The sequence below is a fragment of the Anser brachyrhynchus genome (genome assembly GCF_964034855.1).
Source record: "Anser brachyrhynchus genome assembly, chromosome: Z".
NCBI lineage: Eukaryota > Metazoa > Chordata > Aves > Anseriformes > Anatidae > Anser > Anser brachyrhynchus.
In genome coordinates this window covers 25,808,660-25,826,630 of record NC_137697.1, presented here as the reverse complement: position 1 = coordinate 25,826,630, position 17,971 = coordinate 25,808,660, and the positions used below count along the sequence as shown (strand labels likewise).

Genomic DNA, 17,971 nt, shown 5'->3' with positions numbered 1-17,971 from the left:
CACCACCACTGTTACCCACTAAACCATGTCCCTAATCACCACGTCCAGCCTTTCCTTAAGCACCCCAAGGGACGGAGACTCCACCACCTCTCTGGGTGACCCCTTCCAACGCCTAACCACTCCTTTTAAGGTGAAATTTTTCCCATTTCCAACTTGAAATGAGAAATTTCCAACTCACCGATCACCTTCTTTATTTTAATGGGCTCATCTTAAAAGTACCCATGAGTTTGCTGACGTTCTAGGGCATGAGAAATATTTTTTATCTTACTGAGATTTAAGCAATCTTTTTTGCACTTTCTTCCTGCCTTTCATGTTTTGGACTGTGCAATAGGTTAGTGTTGGCTACTAACAAAAACACTACTTCTGTGACCACAAACACTGAGAAATAAAAGGATGAATCTCCTAAATTCCCGTCTGTTATAAATGAAGATACAACTCAATCTGAATTTAGTAATATTTGTAAAAGGCAAGTAAACAGCCCTGAGCGCGCACGAATCCTACATTCTACCAACACGCACAACCGCCGAACTTTCTAAATATATAGAACATCGCTTTTACATATTCATAAGAAACCCGAGTACGCCTATACATATGTATGAACCATCCTCCCTTCGTATTATAATTATCTCGTCCAGACCGCAGGGGCGGCTTCGACCAGCTCCCTCTTCTTCTGCGCATGCTGTGCCCGCCACAAGGTTCCCGAAAGTAACAAAATGTGATCGACACTAACTTCTGCCAGGCCGTCTTTTCCCGTGTTTCGTTAACCCTTGAAACCACACTAATAATATGATTATCATATAACATTAAACAACAAATTTTAACAGTTTACTCAGTGTTTTTCATTGTTCTATATCAGTAACTGCTACTTCTTTATTGATGACATAACTTCATTATATGTGTTACATCCCATATTGAGGACAGGCTCCCTTCTTATACCATTCGCCGCACAGCAGTCCTTTTCCACTAACTCTTCATTGGTCAAACAACTTAGCCCGGCAACCAGCAAACCCCCAGCAACTTCCATGCCTTCACGGCGGGAGAACAAGCAACCCGAGACGGCAAGGCGTCTCCTGAATCACCCTTCTTTGTTCCCTCTCAACTCTTTACATTCCTGATGGCCTCATCGTTAAGAGTCTGATGTTATCATCAACCATGGGGCTTGCCGACCCCCATGGCCACACTCCCACATCTCCCCCTTCTTTATTAACATCAACCATCTTCTTGACACGAATTATTACTCCATATATCACATTTCCTTTTGTTTTAAGTTGCGAGCTCAATATCTAGGCACCGCAAGCTTCTGAAATCATACTATAGGCTTCTCTAGCCCTTTGGACTTAGTACAAAGACCTGAATTTCTGGGTCAGCCATCTCATATATGAGTGTAAGAGTTAATTATGCTACCAAAAAGATGTTCCAGGAAATCAAACCACAAAAGTGGCCTTTCTGCTGTATGATAGTGTGAACAGTACATGTCTTCCACCCTGTCTGGCTGATGCTGGAAGCCACTTCCGCTTGAGTAGTCATTTTCTACTCAAGGAAGTTACAAGCTTGTCCTCCATGACTTCTCGGGGACCCATTCTCATGGGGACTTTTATTTTTCTTCTTAATGAAATCCGAAATTCCTGTATTGTTTGTCTTGGCCTATCACTGTGCATTTCCAACGACAGCATAGCTCTGCCTTTTCTATGCTCTTTCTCTAGGCAAAGATGGACTGCTGTCCACCTGCCAACATCATTCCAAAGCCTTGTCCTCTTCAAGCTGAATGCACCAAGCCCCCTCAGAATCTCCTCACATCTCATATTCTCTGGCCCTGAATGATCTTGCGGCCTTCCTCAGGACTTGTTCAAATATGCCAATGTCTTGCACCTACTGGGGAGCCCAGAACTGGCACAGCACGGTATTCCACACAACTAGTTCAGAATACACCATTTTTGTTCCTAAATGTAGGTTACTTCTACACTGTGCAGGAACAATACCAGCAAACCTTTCCAGAATTCTAAGCAATGTGTTTCCTTAATATCTCAGTAGCACCACTATCTAAAGATAGGGCAGGTTTTGACGCTGAAAACTTCTCTGGTAGAATTCCACTGCAATACTACCTAAAAGACATGAGAAGGCAGCAACCACCATGAAGTAAAGTGCTTCAACACCAAGCAAAGGAGCTGATTTTGCTATGCTCCTGATACTGTCTAGAGAGTGCAGGTTGCTGCCGCTACTATTACACTACACTGAGCTATAAGTACGTTAACATGAAAGTTGGCTGTTTGGGTGTAATCCTGGCTGAAACTTTCTGAAGACTGTATGCTTAATTAAAAGTGTGCAATTCAATAGCGTAATATGTGCTATGTTGGCTACACAGGGAACACAGAAGTTTTCCTGAACAACGTATGTTTTGTCAATTTTCTATCTTTGTCCTAGGGCTGAGGCGTGTCCTCCCGCACTGGCTGGCTGTCATTCTGAAAAGAACTGACTGTCAGATGGGTGAAAATGCAGTGCCGTAATTATTAGCCAGGCACTTCCTTCTACCTGCCCCTTTTTCTGATGCGATGCCTACCCTCGCATGGGCCTTGGAGGTCCTAAGTCCAAGGACTAACCCGACAGGTCATGGACATTCCCTCGCTCCTGCCATCTTACAGGGATGTGGGCAGCCACCGGAACATGGGCCCCTTCTCCTGGGACACGGGCTCCTATGGGGCAACCCACGGTCATGGGTTCACGCTTCTCTCCCCCCTTCTCCTGGAGCATCAGCCTCCCCAAACCCATGGACAGCAGCACTCACTCGCCACGCTGCCTTTCCCGTCACCGGTCCACGGGATGCACGCTCTAGATGAAGTTAGCCGGGGAACGGAAGGAGGCTCTTCTTTTCCTGCGCTGGTCTTGCACCTTCTTCCTTGGCTGCGGGTGCCCGAGCTCTTGCAGGCGGAGCTGGTAGAGGCGCTTCAGGCACCTCACCGTGAAGGCAACATTGGCCTCCATCCGGCAGAGCAAGTTACAGTCACTTAGAGCATCCTTTCCGCAGCGGTCTGTCCGCACGGCAACTGAGGCCAACCGGCCTGTTCCCTGGAAGCAACAAGTGAAGAGGGCATGGATGAGGGCTTGCAGGGTGAAGAATTGTCCTGCTGAGCTCGGCTTCCCCTGGCACGTCCAGCCTTGCAGGACTGCCCCTGGCAGCAAGTGGGGCTCACAACACTGCCGGCGGGCCCCAGGCCACGCCTGGGGCTTCCAGCAGCTGTCAGCCCTGCGGCTGGACAAGTCCCTGGGGAAGAGGCAGAGGGCATCCTGGGGCCTGCTAAGGCTTCTTTATACATGCTGGGTTTTGTTCTTCCTGGCAAGCATTCATGGCCAAGGTCCTTGTGGTTCCCTGCTCCCTGCAGGCTGGCCCTTTCCTGCGCGCTGTGTCTCTGTCACTCACCTGTCTGCGGAGTCTCCTTGCTCTTCTCCAGAGGCCTTCGGCAAGCGGTGCCACACAGAGGAGACAGATGGCCTCCCAGTTTCTACAAAGCATCCAGACACTCCCGCCGTGGGCAAGGTATTCCCAGAAGTAGCCCAGGGGGTAGGGCCGGTCGGAGGTCTGGTGCTCTGTGCTGAGGGGCTGTTGTTTCGGGCCCTCATCAGGGACCACCGTGCTTAGCCTGAGCCGGATCCGGCTGGGGCAGCTGGAAAGGCCGAGGCTGCAGGGCCAGTTGGGGACCTGGTGCTTGGTGCCAAGGCTTCTGCTGACCCTGACCCTGTCCCCACGGTGTCTGCAAAGGCCAAGGCCACGTGGGGTAAATGAAGCCATGGCCAGAGCCATGGCCAAGAGGAGAGTCAGGCTGAGCTTCATCCTGTGCTCTCCTGAGGAACGCTACCAGCACTGGAGACGGCTGTCACGCTGAGCAGAGCTCTGGCAGTGACCACCAGCACTGGCAGCTGTGGCCAGCCGCAGCCTGATGTTATGCCCGGCCCTGTGATGTCACAGGGCCTTTCACTGTGAGACCGGCAGGTGATGGAGGCTGTGGTGAGGCCGGGGAGGACACAGGCAGGCGGTCTCTGAAGCCTGCTGCTGCCGCTACAGGCCACACAGGGGGGACTGTCTGCCCAGTAGGGCGGTGGGCCTGAGCCCCGCGTGTTTTGGGCCATGCCCTGAATTTCTCAGTGAGAAGGAGAAGTGGCCAGAGCCACATCCAAGCTGGGCAGCCATGGCACAGTTCTCCTCAAAACGCTCTTGTGGGCGGAGTGGAAGCCCCCATTAAGAGGAAGGCCCCAAACTGGCTGTTGGCTGAATAAAATCATAGAATCATTAAGGCTGGAAAAAACCTCCAAGATCATCTGGTACAACCACCCTCCTACCACCAATGGGGATCATCTGGGGGGATCAACTGGGGGATCATCTGGGAGATGAGACGCTGGAGAGCAGCCCCGCAGAGAGGGATCTGTGGGTTTCGGTTGATATCAAGTTGAATACGATCCAGCAGTGTGCCCTGGCAGCCAGGAGGGCCGACCATATCCTGGGGTGCATCAAGCACAGCACTGCTAGTTGGTCAAGGGAAGTGACTGTCCCGCTCTGCTCTGCACTGGTGTGGCCTCACCTCGAGTACTGCGTGCAGTTCTGGGCACCACAGTAAGAAAAGGATGTGAAACTGTTGGAGAGTGTCCGGAGAATGGCTACTAAGATGGTGAAGGGCCTGGAGGGGAAGATGTATGAGGAGCAGCTGAGTTGACTTGGTTTGTTCAGCATGGAAAAGAGGAGGCTGAGGGGAGACCTCATGGCAGGCTACAGCTTCCTTGCGAGGGGGAGCAGAGGGGCAGGCGCCGATCTATTCTCTTTAGTCACCAGTGATAGGACCCGAGGGAATGGAGTCAAGCTGTGACAGGGGAGGTTCAGGTTGATGTCGGGAAAAGTTTCTTCACCAAAAGGGTGGTCACGCAGTGGAACAGGCTCGCCAGGGACGTAGTCACAGCACCGAGCCTGTTGGAGTTTAAGAAGCGTTTGGACTGTGCTCTCAGTCATATGGTCTGAATTGTTGGGTAGACCTGTGTGGAGGCAGGGGTTGGACTCAATGATCCTTGTGGGTCCCTTCCAACTCAGGATATTCTATGGTTCTATACCAATATCACCCACTAAACCATGTCCCTAAGCACCACATCCAACCTTTCCTTAAACACCCCCAGGGACAGTGACTCCACCACCTCCGTGGGCAACCCATTCCTACGTCTGACTGCTCTTTCTGAGAAGAAATCTCTCCTAATTTCCAACCTGAACCTCCCCTTGCGCACCTTGAGGCTATTCCCTCTAGTCCTATTGCTAGTTACCTGCGAGAAGAGGCTGACAGCCAGCTCCCCACACCTTCCTTTCAGGCAGTTGTAGAGAGCAATAAGGTCTCCCCTGAGCTCCTCTTCTCCAGACTAAACAACCCCCGTGCCCTCAGCCGCTCCTCACAGGACTTGTGTTCCAGGCCCTTCACCAGCTTCGTAGCCCTTCTCTGGACACGCTCCAGGGCCTTGATGTCTTTCTTGTAGTGAGGGGCCCCAAACTGAACACAGTACTCGAGGTGCAGCCTCACCAGAGATGAGTACAGGGGGACGATCACCTTCCTGGCCCTGCTGGCTACACTATTCCCGATACAAGCCATTTCTATGTCACAGTACTACTCCTAAAGCAATTATTTCCAAAATACAAAGTGACCTATTTTGAACACATAAATACCGAACTGAAAAATGACCTAATTAATTCTATGGACATTCATCCCCCGCACCAGGCTTAAAGCACACAACAACGTCTTAAGAAAACTAATCTGGAGCAAGAAAATATATTTTTTTTTCTCATTATTATTTGCAACCGGTATTTCAAGAGGTTTTAGCTTTTGATGAAAACAAAGACATGAAATCTATAGTCCAAGCTGAGTAGAGCATGTAGCAGTCTCTAGGAACAGTAATCGCCAGTCCAGCCTGTCCAGTTCCCTCAGACGCTAACAGCAGGTCTCTCAGAAAAAGCAAGTGAAGGGGTAGCTTATATTTATCCTTTTCCAGAATAACATCTCAGTCTTCAGCACTTCACAGCTCAAGGAACAATGAGGCAAAGAGGATGTTTTTTGCATTTGAGTTGCTGATTTTTTTTTGCTCATGACTTAGAAACTTTGTAGGCCTTTAATATTCAAAAAAAACTTTTGACAAAGCCCTCCACAATCAATATATACCAAATGAAGCATCTCCAGTATGCTTTAAATATTTCACTTTCTAGTTTCACCTGACATCTCACATGTATGTTGTAAACAATTGTTTACCTTTTCTATTTACTTTCAGACCATACATAGCCTAAAGACATCTACCATCAGATCATTCAATCACCTCTTTTCTAGGCTCAAGACTCCTAGTCTCCTCACAGAAAATCCATTTCATTAGTTCCAATCATCCTTACAACCTGTTTCTGGACCTTACCTAGTTTTAGCAATTTACTCAGTTAGTGGAAAAGGGTGCCAAAGCCACAGACAATATTCAACGTGCAAGTAAACCATGAATTCACACAACGGAGCATCAACATTTGCAAGTTTAGGTGCAGTCCTCACAGAAGCCACAAGCAGCTTTTAAAAAGCTAATTTATAAGCCCCTAGAAGTTCAGAAAAATATTCATTGATAATGCAGCCTATAACATTGCTGGGGATACAAACAGCAGGTGGCAGCCCTGCTGTTTTCATTCTCAGCTATGATAATGATACCACAAGTGAGCTCCATCCTAGAAGTATTTTTTACGCAGTCCTGCCAGGTCTCTCACACTAAATGCAACTCCCAAAGAAGCTCCCTAACTATATGGCAGATTACTAACCACCTTTACAGATCTCCTCCCAGAAGATACTCTTGTGCACAAACATTTTGGATTTCAGAACTCCTTAAGATCAAATCATATGCTTTTTTTGGGGGGGAACATGCTAGGTTAACAGTGATACTCTTTCACAAGCTGCCATCACACGGCAAATCCTTTACTAGGTGAAGAACAAAGACAGGACAAAGTAAAAAGTGTTAGTCTTTACAGACTGCGAAAAAAAGACATATTTCCCCCCCCGTGACAGCTACAGGACACCTGAAGCTACAGACTTTATCATGGGTGTGTGTACTGGGTCTGGCTTGGACAAAGTTAACTCCCCCTGCAGCAGCCCATACAGTGCTGTGCTCTGCACCTGTAGCCAGAGCAGCCCTGATATCACTCCAGTGTTGTGTCTGCTGCTGAGCAATACTGGCGCCGCACCAGGACACCCTCTAACCCTCCCCCCCCCCCCCCCCCCCGCCCAAACCCCCCACCCCCCCAAGCCAGCAGGCTGGGGTGGGCAAGAGGTGAGGAAGGAACATCACCAGGGCAGCTGATCTAAACCGACCGAAGGGATATGCCACACGATGTGGTGTCACACTCAGTAATAAAGGGTGGAAAAAGGAAGAATAGTGGAGGGGGGAGCTCTTGTTATGAAAACGTCTGTTCTCCCAAACAACGCCTATGTGTGTTGAGGCCCTGCTTCAAGGACGTGGTCAAGGATTGCTGGTTTGTGGGAAGCAGAGCGTAATTCCTTTCCCCTCCACTTCCACGCGGCCTTTGCTTATTTTTGTTTTTCCTTTTCCCCTTTCCCTTTAGTTAAATTAATAATAATTTTCCCTTAATAATTATTTTTCCTTTAACTAAATTATCCTTATCTCAACCCGTGAGTTGTTTCTTTCCTTTTCTTCTTCCCCTCCTCTTCTGAGGAGGGGCAGTGAGAGAGCGGTTGTGGTGGAGTTCAGCTGCTTAGCAAGGTAAGCAGCTTCCCAGTGAGCATTTCACCCCTCATTACAGATTTTGTAATTCGAAGAAGTCATGCAATTCCCCTACCCTCACATCCCATTCTAAGTTACCGTAGACCCAGTACCAAGCAGCCAGGGAAGGGTCACACACGCCCTTCTGCTGTTGTGACTGTAAGTACGCACACTAAAGTGAACTACATGACCAAGAGCACACGCACGGTATAGTCACTGGACACATCCACGGTTTGCTACAACACAGCAGCCGAGAAACCACGTCCTCAGCTCTGGCAACCAAAAGCCTCCTCGCTCCAAAACGATATACCTTCCAGAGCAGAGGCAGATAGCCTAAAATGAACTGGCAGGCTGGTACATGGGAGCCATGCGGCTCGGACCTGCAATATTCTAGCAGGTGTAAGTAGCAAGAAGAAAGGATCAACACTGTGCCTATGTTGTGCTTGTAGCTCTACAATATCACTTTGTGATGCGGAAAGTTCAAGGAAGAACTTGTTAAACCATACATTTAACATTTGTACAGCAGCAACCTGTGAAGATTTGTATCTGAGTAAATCTAGATGAGACTTCCACAGGGAGAACAAGAGAACACTGTGAGCTTCCCACTATCACCAACTTACACAAGGAATACCTACAACACTAAAGGTGACAACTGTGTTACGACAGTTGGTTTCCTCTACTCTTTTCTCTAACTTTCAATATTCTTACAGATCTCACTTGTGAAATATTTGCCATCATTTATTCAGATCAAATACTTCAAATAGTTCAATTTGGAATCAAACTGAAACATTAAGAAAATCCCTAATGCTTAGGGATAGAACTCTTCAAATCTTATTTCTATTCTTTCACAGCTCAGTTTGCAGACTTCTAAACTTTATCCCAATTTTAATTTTAAATCAAAATTACCATCTTTTTTTCCGAAACAATTTACCAAGCTCCAAAACCATAGGCTCATTTACAATTTAAACCACTTATAAATTACCTTTTAAGCAAAGAACTAAACAGTGAAAGTGAAACAAAACCTGATCCACCAGGGTAATCGTTGCCATATAGCATCTATTAAAAACAGGCGTGTTTGCCAAGGTTCTCCTAAGAAAGGGTATCTGCTAACAACTAAAACTTCAACTAGACAAAACCCAGTGGAAAATCATAGGTCTACTGAACTAAATCGCAACAGCCTCAGTCAAGCAATTCTACATGCTAAATGCAGAAATGTCACAAAGGAACTAGAGCACATTTTGTTCATGAAACTCCTTTAAAAACAGCAACAGCCAATGAAGTATATCCTGTCATGCCTGACAATCACAAAGTGAAACCAATTAGACTTTGAAGAACTTCTTGCAATATTCAGCCTTCACAAAAAGATGTGTTCTTAATTCTAACTCTTTAACATCTTAAACAAAAAAAGTTGGCAATTGTTCTAATCTACTGTTGTACAGTGTATTTTCTTCAAAAAATATTTTCTTAAAATATACTGTATATTTTCCTAAATATACTGTACCCCAAGAATTAAAATTAAACAGAATTAAGGATAAAAAATATGAATGCTTGCCTAAGTCAGTAGTAGGATTACTCATGCAGACAATGAACTTACCCACTACGCCTAACATCGCAATTTTAAACAAGTGAAAAAGTTGGAGCAAAATGCAATCTTACAACAGAATGAAATACAGCATACGGGAAGAAACCTAAAGTCTGTCCTAACAATTTATACACCAAAACTACAATAAGCATTCATAAAGCACTCTGGACTTCGTTTCAGCAACTTCTTATGAAAACCTTCATTGTGATTTGATTACACAACAACTACTATCTTTCCTCAAGTACAAAACACTGCATTTCTTCAAAATACCTTGATTATTAGCCAGTCTCTGAATCCAAATGAAAACCAAGAAAAGAATTCAAAATATCACTCAATTGTTTTGAAATACGAAATACTGAGATATCAAGTTGCCTTGAAAGTTGTTTTCACTAGATATGAATTAAAATCTTATATTAGTTACAGCAAAATGTGTTATACTTGAAGCTCCGTGCAGACTGAAAATGTGTTTGAAAAGGCAGTAGCTGTCAGGATGAGGGAGGTGGGGAGAGACTAGGACCTTCATAAAGCTAATCTAAACAAAACCATATGCCTCATTCAGCATTATACTGAAGAAACACTAGCAAAAGACACTTACAGAAAAAAGCAGAAGTTTCTAAGTAAGTTAACTGCAGTACTTAGTAGCCCAATCAAGCGCCATTCAAAGTGAGAAAGTCCTATCTAAAGATACTATCTAAACTATCTAAAGATAGGGCAGGTTTTGACGCTGAAAACTTCTCTGGTAGAATTCCACTGCAATACTACCTAAAAGACATGAGAAGGCAGCAACCACCATGAAGTAAAGTGCTTCAACACCAAGCAAAGGAGCTGATTTTGCTATGCTCCTGATACTGTCTAGAGAGTGCAGGTTGCTGCCGCTACTATTACACTACACTGAGCTATAAGTACGTTAACATGAAAGTTGGCTGTTTGGGTGTAATCCTGGCTGAAACTTTCTGAAGACTGTATGCTTAATTAAAAGTGTGCAATTCAATAGCGTAATATGTGCTATGTTGGCTACACAGGGAACACAGAAGTTTTCCTGAACAACGTATGTTTTGTCAATTTTCTATCTTTGTCCTAGGGCTGAGGCGTGTCCTCCCGCACTGGCTGGCTGTCATTCTGAAAAGAACTGACTGTCAGATGGGTGAAAATGCAGTGCCGTAATTATTAGCCAGGCACTTCCTTCTACCTGCCCCTTTTTCTGATGCGATGCCTACCCTCGCATGGGCCTTGGAGGTCCTAAGTCCAAGGACTAACCCGACAGGTCATGGACATTCCCTCGCTCCTGCCATCTTACAGGGATGTGGGCAGCCACCGGAACATGGGCCCCTTCTCCTGGGACACGGGCTCCTATGGGGCAACCCACGGTCATGGGTTCACGCTTCTCTCCCCCCTTCTCCTGGAGCATCAGCCTCCCCAAACCCATGGACAGCAGCACTCACTCGCCACGCTGCCTTTCCCGTCACCGGTCCACGGGATGCACGCTCTAGATGAAGTTAGCCGGGGAACGGAAGGAGGCTCTTCTTTTCCTGCGCTGGTCTTGCACCTTCTTCCTTGGCTGCGGGTGCCCGAGCTCTTGCAGGCGGAGCTGGTAGAGGCGCTTCAGGCACCTCACCGTGAAGGCAACATTGGCCTCCATCCGGCAGAGCAAGTTACAGTCACTTAGAGCATCCTTTCCGCAGCGGTCTGTCCGCACGGCAACTGAGGCCAACCGGCCTGTTCCCTGGAAGCAACAAGTGAAGAGGGCATGGATGAGGGCTTGCAGGGTGAAGAATTGTCCTGCTGAGCTCGGCTTCCCCTGGCACGTCCAGCCTTGCAGGACTGCCCCTGGCAGCAAGTGGGGCTCACAACACTGCCGGCGGGCCCCAGGCCACGCCTGGGGCTTCCAGCAGCTGTCAGCCCTGCGGCTGGACAAGTCCCTGGGGAAGAGGCAGAGGGCATCCTGGGGCCTGCTAAGGCTTCTTTATACATGCTGGGTTTTGTTCTTCCTGGCAAGCATTCATGGCCAAGGTCCTTGTGGTTCCCTGCTCCCTGCAGGCTGGCCCTTTCCTGCGCGCTGTGTCTCTGTCACTCACCTGTCTGCGGAGTCTCCTTGCTCTTCTCCAGAGGCCTTCGGCAAGCGGTGCCACACAGAGGAGACAGATGGCCTCCCAGTTTCTACAAAGCATCCAGACACTCCCGCCGTGGGCAAGGTATTCCCAGAAGTAGCCCAGGGGGTAGGGCCGGTCGGAGGTCTGGTGCTCTGTGCTGAGGGGCTGTTGTTTCGGGCCCTCATCAGGGACCACCGTGCTTAGCCTGAGCCGGATCCGGCTGGGGCAGCTGGAAAGGCCGAGGCTGCAGGGCCAGTTGGGGACCTGGTGCTTGGTGCCAAGGCTTCTGCTGACCCTGACCCTGTCCCCACGGTGTCTGCAAAGGCCAAGGCCACGTGGGGTAAATGAAGCCATGGCCAGAGCCATGGCCAAGAGGAGAGTCAGGCTGAGCTTCATCCTGTGCTCTCCTGAGGAACGCTACCAGCACTGGAGACGGCTGTCACGCTGAGCAGAGCTCTGGCAGTGACCACCAGCACTGGCAGCTGTGGCCAGCCGCAGCCTGATGTTATGCCCGGCCCTGTGATGTCACAGGGCCTTTCACTGTGAGACCGGCAGGTGATGGAGGCTGTGGTGAGGCCGGGGAGGACACAGGCAGGCGGTCTCTGAAGCCTGCTGCTGCCGCTACAGGCCACACAGGGGGGACTGTCTGCCCAGTAGGGCGGTGGGCCTGAGCCCCGCGTGTTTTGGGCCATGCCCTGAATTTCTCAGTGAGAAGGAGAAGTGGCCAGAGCCACATCCAAGCTGGGCAGCCATGGCACAGTTCTCCTCAAAACGCTCTTGTGGGCGGAGTGGAAGCCCCCATTAAGAGGAAGGCCCCAAACTGGCTGTTGGCTGAATAAAATCATAGAATCATTAAGGCTGGAAAAAACCTCCAAGATCATCTGGTACAACCACCCTCCTACCACCAATGGGGATCATCTGGGGGGATCAACTGGGGGATCATCTGGGAGATGAGACGCTGGAGAGCAGCCCCGCAGAGAGGGATCTGTGGGTTTCGGTTGATATCAAGTTGAATACGATCCAGCAGTGTGCCCTGGCAGCCAGGAGGGCCGACCATATCCTGGGGTGCATCAAGCACAGCACTGCTAGTTGGTCAAGGGAAGTGACTGTCCCGCTCTGCTCTGCACTGGTGTGGCCTCACCTCGAGTACTGCGTGCAGTTCTGGGCACCACAGTAAGAAAAGGATGTGAAACTGTTGGAGAGTGTCCGGAGAATGGCTACTAAGATGGTGAAGGGCCTGGAGGGGAAGATGTATGAGGAGCAGCTGAGTTGACTTGGTTTGTTCAGCATGGAAAAGAGGAGGCTGAGGGGAGACCTCATGGCAGGCTACAGCTTCCTTGCGAGGGGGAGCAGAGGGGCAGGCGCCGATCTATTCTCTTTAGTCACCAGTGATAGGACCCGAGGGAATGGAGTCAAGCTGTGACAGGGGAGGTTCAGGTTGATGTCGGGAAAAGTTTCTTCACCAAAAGGGTGGTCACGCAGTGGAACAGGCTCGCCAGGGACGTAGTCACAGCACCGAGCCTGTTGGAGTTTAAGAAGCGTTTGGACTGTGCTCTCAGTCATATGGTCTGAATTGTTGGGTAGACCTGTGTGGAGGCAGGGGTTGGACTCAATGATCCTTGTGGGTCCCTTCCAACTCAGGATATTCTATGGTTCTATACCAATATCACCCACTAAACCATGTCCCTAAGCACCACATCCAACCTTTCCTTAAACACCCCCAGGGACAGTGACTCCACCACCTCCGTGGGCAACCCATTCCTACGTCTGACTGCTCTTTCTGAGAAGAAATCTCTCCTAATTTCCAACCTGAACCTCCCCTTGCGCACCTTGAGGCTATTCCCTCTAGTCCTATTGCTAGTTACCTGCGAGAAGAGGCTGACAGCCAGCTCCCCACACCTTCCTTTCAGGCAGTTGTAGAGAGCAATAAGGTCTCCCCTGAGCTCCTCTTCTCCAGACTAAACAACCCCCGTGCCCTCAGCCGCTCCTCACAGGACTTGTGTTCCAGGCCCTTCACCAGCTTCGTAGCCCTTCTCTGGACACGCTCCAGGGCCTTGATGTCTTTCTTGTAGTGAGGGGCCCCAAACTGAACACAGTACTCGAGGTGCAGCCTCACCAGAGATGAGTACAGGGGGACGATCACCTTCCTGGCCCTGCTGGCTACACTATTCCCGATACAAGCCATTTCTATGTCACAGTACTACTCCTAAAGCAATTATTTCCAAAATACAAAGTGACCTATTTTGAACACATAAATACCGAACTGAAAAATGACCTAATTAATTCTATGGACATTCATCCCCCGCACCAGGCTTAAAGCACACAACAACGTCTTAAGAAAACTAATCTGGAGCAAGAAAATATATTTTTTTTTCTCATTATTATTTGCAACCGGTATTTCAAGAGGTTTTAGCTTTTGATGAAAACAAAGACATGAAATCTATAGTCCAAGCTGAGTAGAGCATGTAGCAGTCTCTAGGAACAGTAATCGCCAGTCCAGCCTGTCCAGTTCCCTCAGACGCTAACAGCAGGTCTCTCAGAAAAAGCAAGTGAAGGGGTAGCTTATATTTATCCTTTTCCAGAATAACATCTCAGTCTTCAGCACTTCACAGCTCAAGGAACAATGAGGCAAAGAGGATGTTTTTTGCATTTGAGTTGCTGATTTTTTTTTGCTCATGACTTAGAAACTTTGTAGGCCTTTAATATTCAAAAAAAACTTTTGACAAAGCCCTCCACAATCAATATATACCAAATGAAGCATCTCCAGTATGCTTTAAATATTTCACTTTCTAGTTTCACCTGACATCTCACATGTATGTTGTAAACAATTGTTTACCTTTTCTATTTACTTTCAGACCATACATAGCCTAAAGACATCTACCATCAGATCATTCAATCACCTCTTTTCTAGGCTCAAGACTCCTAGTCTCCTCACAGAAAATCCATTTCATTAGTTCCAATCATCCTTACAACCTGTTTCTGGACCTTACCTAGTTTTAGCAATTTACTCAGTTAGTGGAAAAGGGTGCCAAAGCCACAGACAATATTCAACGTGCAAGTAAACCATGAATTCACACAACGGAGCATCAACATTTGCAAGTTTAGGTGCAGTCCTCACAGAAGCCACAAGCAGCTTTTAAAAAGCTAATTTATAAGCCCCTAGAAGTTCAGAAAAATATTCATTGATAATGCAGCCTATAACATTGCTGGGGATACAAACAGCAGGTGGCAGCCCTGCTGTTTTCATTCTCAGCTATGATAATGATACCACAAGTGAGCTCCATCCTAGAAGTATTTTTTACGCAGTCCTGCCAGGTCTCTCACACTAAATGCAACTCCCAAAGAAGCTCCCTAACTATATGGCAGATTACTAACCACCTTTACAGATCTCCTCCCAGAAGATACTCTTGTGCACAAACATTTTGGATTTCAGAACTCCTTAAGATCAAATCATATGCTTTTTTTGGGGGGGGAACATGCTAGGTTAACAGTGATACTCTTTCACAAGCTGCCATCACACGGCAAATCCTTTACTAGGTGAAGAACAAAGACAGGACAAAGTAAAAAGTGTTAGTCTTTACAGACTGCGAAAAAAAGACATATTTCCCCCCCCGTGACAGCTACAGGACACCTGAAGCTACAGACTTTATCATGGGTGTGTGTACTGGGTCTGGCTTGGACAAAGTTAACTCCCCCTGCAGCAGCCCATACAGTGCTGTGCTCTGCACCTGTAGCCAGAGCAGCCCTGATATCACTCCAGTGTTGTGTCTGCTGCTGAGCAATACTGGCGCCGCACCAGGACACCCTCTAACCCTCCCCCCCCCCCCCCCCCCCCGCCCAAACCCCCCACCCCCCCAAGCCAGCAGGCTGGGGTGGGCAAGAGGTGAGGAAGGAACATCACCAGGGCAGCTGATCTAAACCGACCGAAGGGATATGCCACACGATGTGGTGTCACACTCAGTAATAAAGGGTGGAAAAAGGAAGAATAGTGGAGGGGGGAGCTCTTGTTATGAAAACGTCTGTTCTCCCAAACAACGCCTATGTGTGTTGAGGCCCTGCTTCAAGGACGTGGTCAAGGATTGCTGGTTTGTGGGAAGCAGAGCGTAATTCCTTTCCCCTCCACTTCCACGCGGCCTTTGCTTATTTTTGTTTTTCCTTTTCCCCTTTCCCTTTAGTTAAATTAATAATAATTTTCCCTTAATAATTATTTTTCCTTTAACTAAATTATCCTTATCTCAACCCGTGAGTTGTTTCTTTCCTTTTCTTCTTCCCCTCCTCTTCTGAGGAGGGGCAGTGAGAGAGCGGTTGTGGTGGAGTTCAGCTGCTTAGCAAGGTAAGCAGCTTCCCAGTGAGCATTTCACCCCTCATTACAGATTTTGTAATTCGAAGAAGTCATGCAATTCCCCTACCCTCACATCCCATTCTAAGTTACCGTAGACCCAGTACCAAGCAGCCAGGGAAGGGTCACACACGCCCTTCTGCTGTTGTGACTGTAAGTACGCACACTAAAGTGAACTACATGACCAAGAGCACACGCACGGTATAGTCACTGGACACATCCACGGTTTGCTACAACACAGCAGCCGAGAAACCACGTCCTCAGCTCTGGCAACCAAAAGCCTCCTCGCTCCAAAACGATATACCTTCCAGAGCAGAGGCAGATAGCCTAAAATGAACTGGCAGGCTGGTACATGGGAGCCATGCGGCTCGGACCTGCAATATTCTAGCAGGTGTAAGTAGCAAGAAGAAAGGATCAACACTGTGCCTATGTTGTGCTTGTAGCTCTACAATATCACTTTGTGATGCGGAAAGTTCAAGGAAGAACTTGTTAAACCATACATTTAACATTTGTACAGCAGCAACCTGTGAAGATTTGTATCTGAGTAAATCTAGATGAGACTTCCACAGGGAGAACAAGAGAACACTGTGAGCTTCCCACTATCACCAACTTACACAAGGAATACCTACAACACTAAAGGTGACAACTGTGTTACGACAGTTGGTTTCCTCTACTCTTTTCTCTAACTTTCAATATTCTTACAGATCTCACTTGTGAAATATTTGCCATCATTTATTCAGATCAAATACTTCAAATAGTTCAATTTGGAATCAAACTGAAACATTAAGAAAATCCCTAATGCTTAGGGATAGAACTCTTCAAATCTTATTTCTATTCTTTCACAGCTCAGTTTGCAGACTTCTAAACTTTATCCCAATTTTAATTTTAAATCAAAATTACCATCTTTTTTTCCGAAACAATTTACCAAGCTCCAAAACCATAGGCTCATTTACAATTTAAACCACTTATAAATTACCTTTTAAGCAAAGAACTAAACAGTGAAAGTGAAACAAAACCTGATCCACCAGGGTAATCGTTGCCATATAGCATCTATTAAAAACAGGCGTGTTTGCCAAGGTTCTCCTAAGAAAGGGTATCTGCTAACAACTAAAACTTCAACTAGACAAAACCCAGTGGAAAATCATAGGTCTACTGAACTAAATCGCAACAGCCTCAGTCAAGCAATTCTACATGCTAAATGCAGAAATGTCACAAAGGAACTAGAGCACATTTTGTTCATGAAACTCCTTTAAAAACAGCAACAGCCAATGAAGTATATCCTGTCATGCCTGACAATCACAAAGTGAAACCAATTAGACTTTGAAGAACTTCTTGCAATATTCAGCCTTCACAAAAAGATGTGTTCTTAATTCTAACTCTTTAACATCTTAAACAAAAAAAGTTGGCAATTGTTCTAATCTACTGTTGTACAGTGTATTTTCTTCAAAAAATATTTTCTTAAAATATACTGTATATTTTCCTAAATATACTGTACCCCAAGAATTAAAATTAAACAGAATTAAGGATAAAAAATATGAATGCTTGCCTAAGTCAGTAGTAGGATTACTCATGCAGACAATGAACTTACCCACTACGCCTAACATCGCAATTTTAAACAAGTGAAAAAGTTGGAGCAAAATGCAATCTTACAACAGAATGAAATACAGCATACGGGAAGAAACCTAAAGTCTGTCCTAACAATTTATACACCAAAACTACAATAAGCATTCATAAAGCACTCTGGACTTCGTTTCAGCAACTTCTTATGAAAACCTTCATTGTGATTTGATTACACAACAACTACTATCTTTCCTCAAGTACAAAACACTGCATTTCTTCAAAATACCTTGATTATTAGCCAGTCTCTGAATCCAAATGAAAACCAAGAAAAGAATTCAAAATATCACTCAATTGTTTTGAAATACGAAATACTGAGATATCAAGTTGCCTTGAAAGTTGTTTTCACTAGATATGAATTAAAATCTTATATTAGTTACAGCAAAATGTGTTATACTTGAAGCTCCGTGCAGACTGAAAATGTGTTTGAAAAGGCAGTAGCTGTCAGGATGAGGGAGGTGGGGAGAGACTAGGACCTTCATAAAGCTAATCTAAACAAAACCATATGCCTCATTCAGCATTATACTGAAGAAACACTAGCAAAAGACACTTACAGAAAAAAGCAGAAGTTTCTAAGTAAGT

At 46.6% G+C, this 17,971-nt stretch overlaps 1 protein-coding gene across 1 annotated transcript; it reads right to left on the bottom strand.

The window, feature by feature from the left end:
• Positions 1-7,261: 7,261 nt before the first annotated feature.
• Positions 7,262-15,255, bottom strand: LOC308185842 (uncharacterized protein). The gene is made up of 2 exons (XM_080574465.1): positions 11,419-15,255; positions 7,262-11,066 (listed from the first exon to the last, which is right to left on the bottom strand). Exons 1-2 carry the CDS (start codon positions 11,827-11,829, stop codon positions 10,830-10,832), a joined length of 648 nt encoding a protein of 215 aa, XP_080430591.1. The 5' UTR covers positions 11,830-15,255; the 3' UTR covers positions 7,262-10,829.
• Between the last annotated feature and the right edge of the window lie 2,716 nt (positions 15,256-17,971).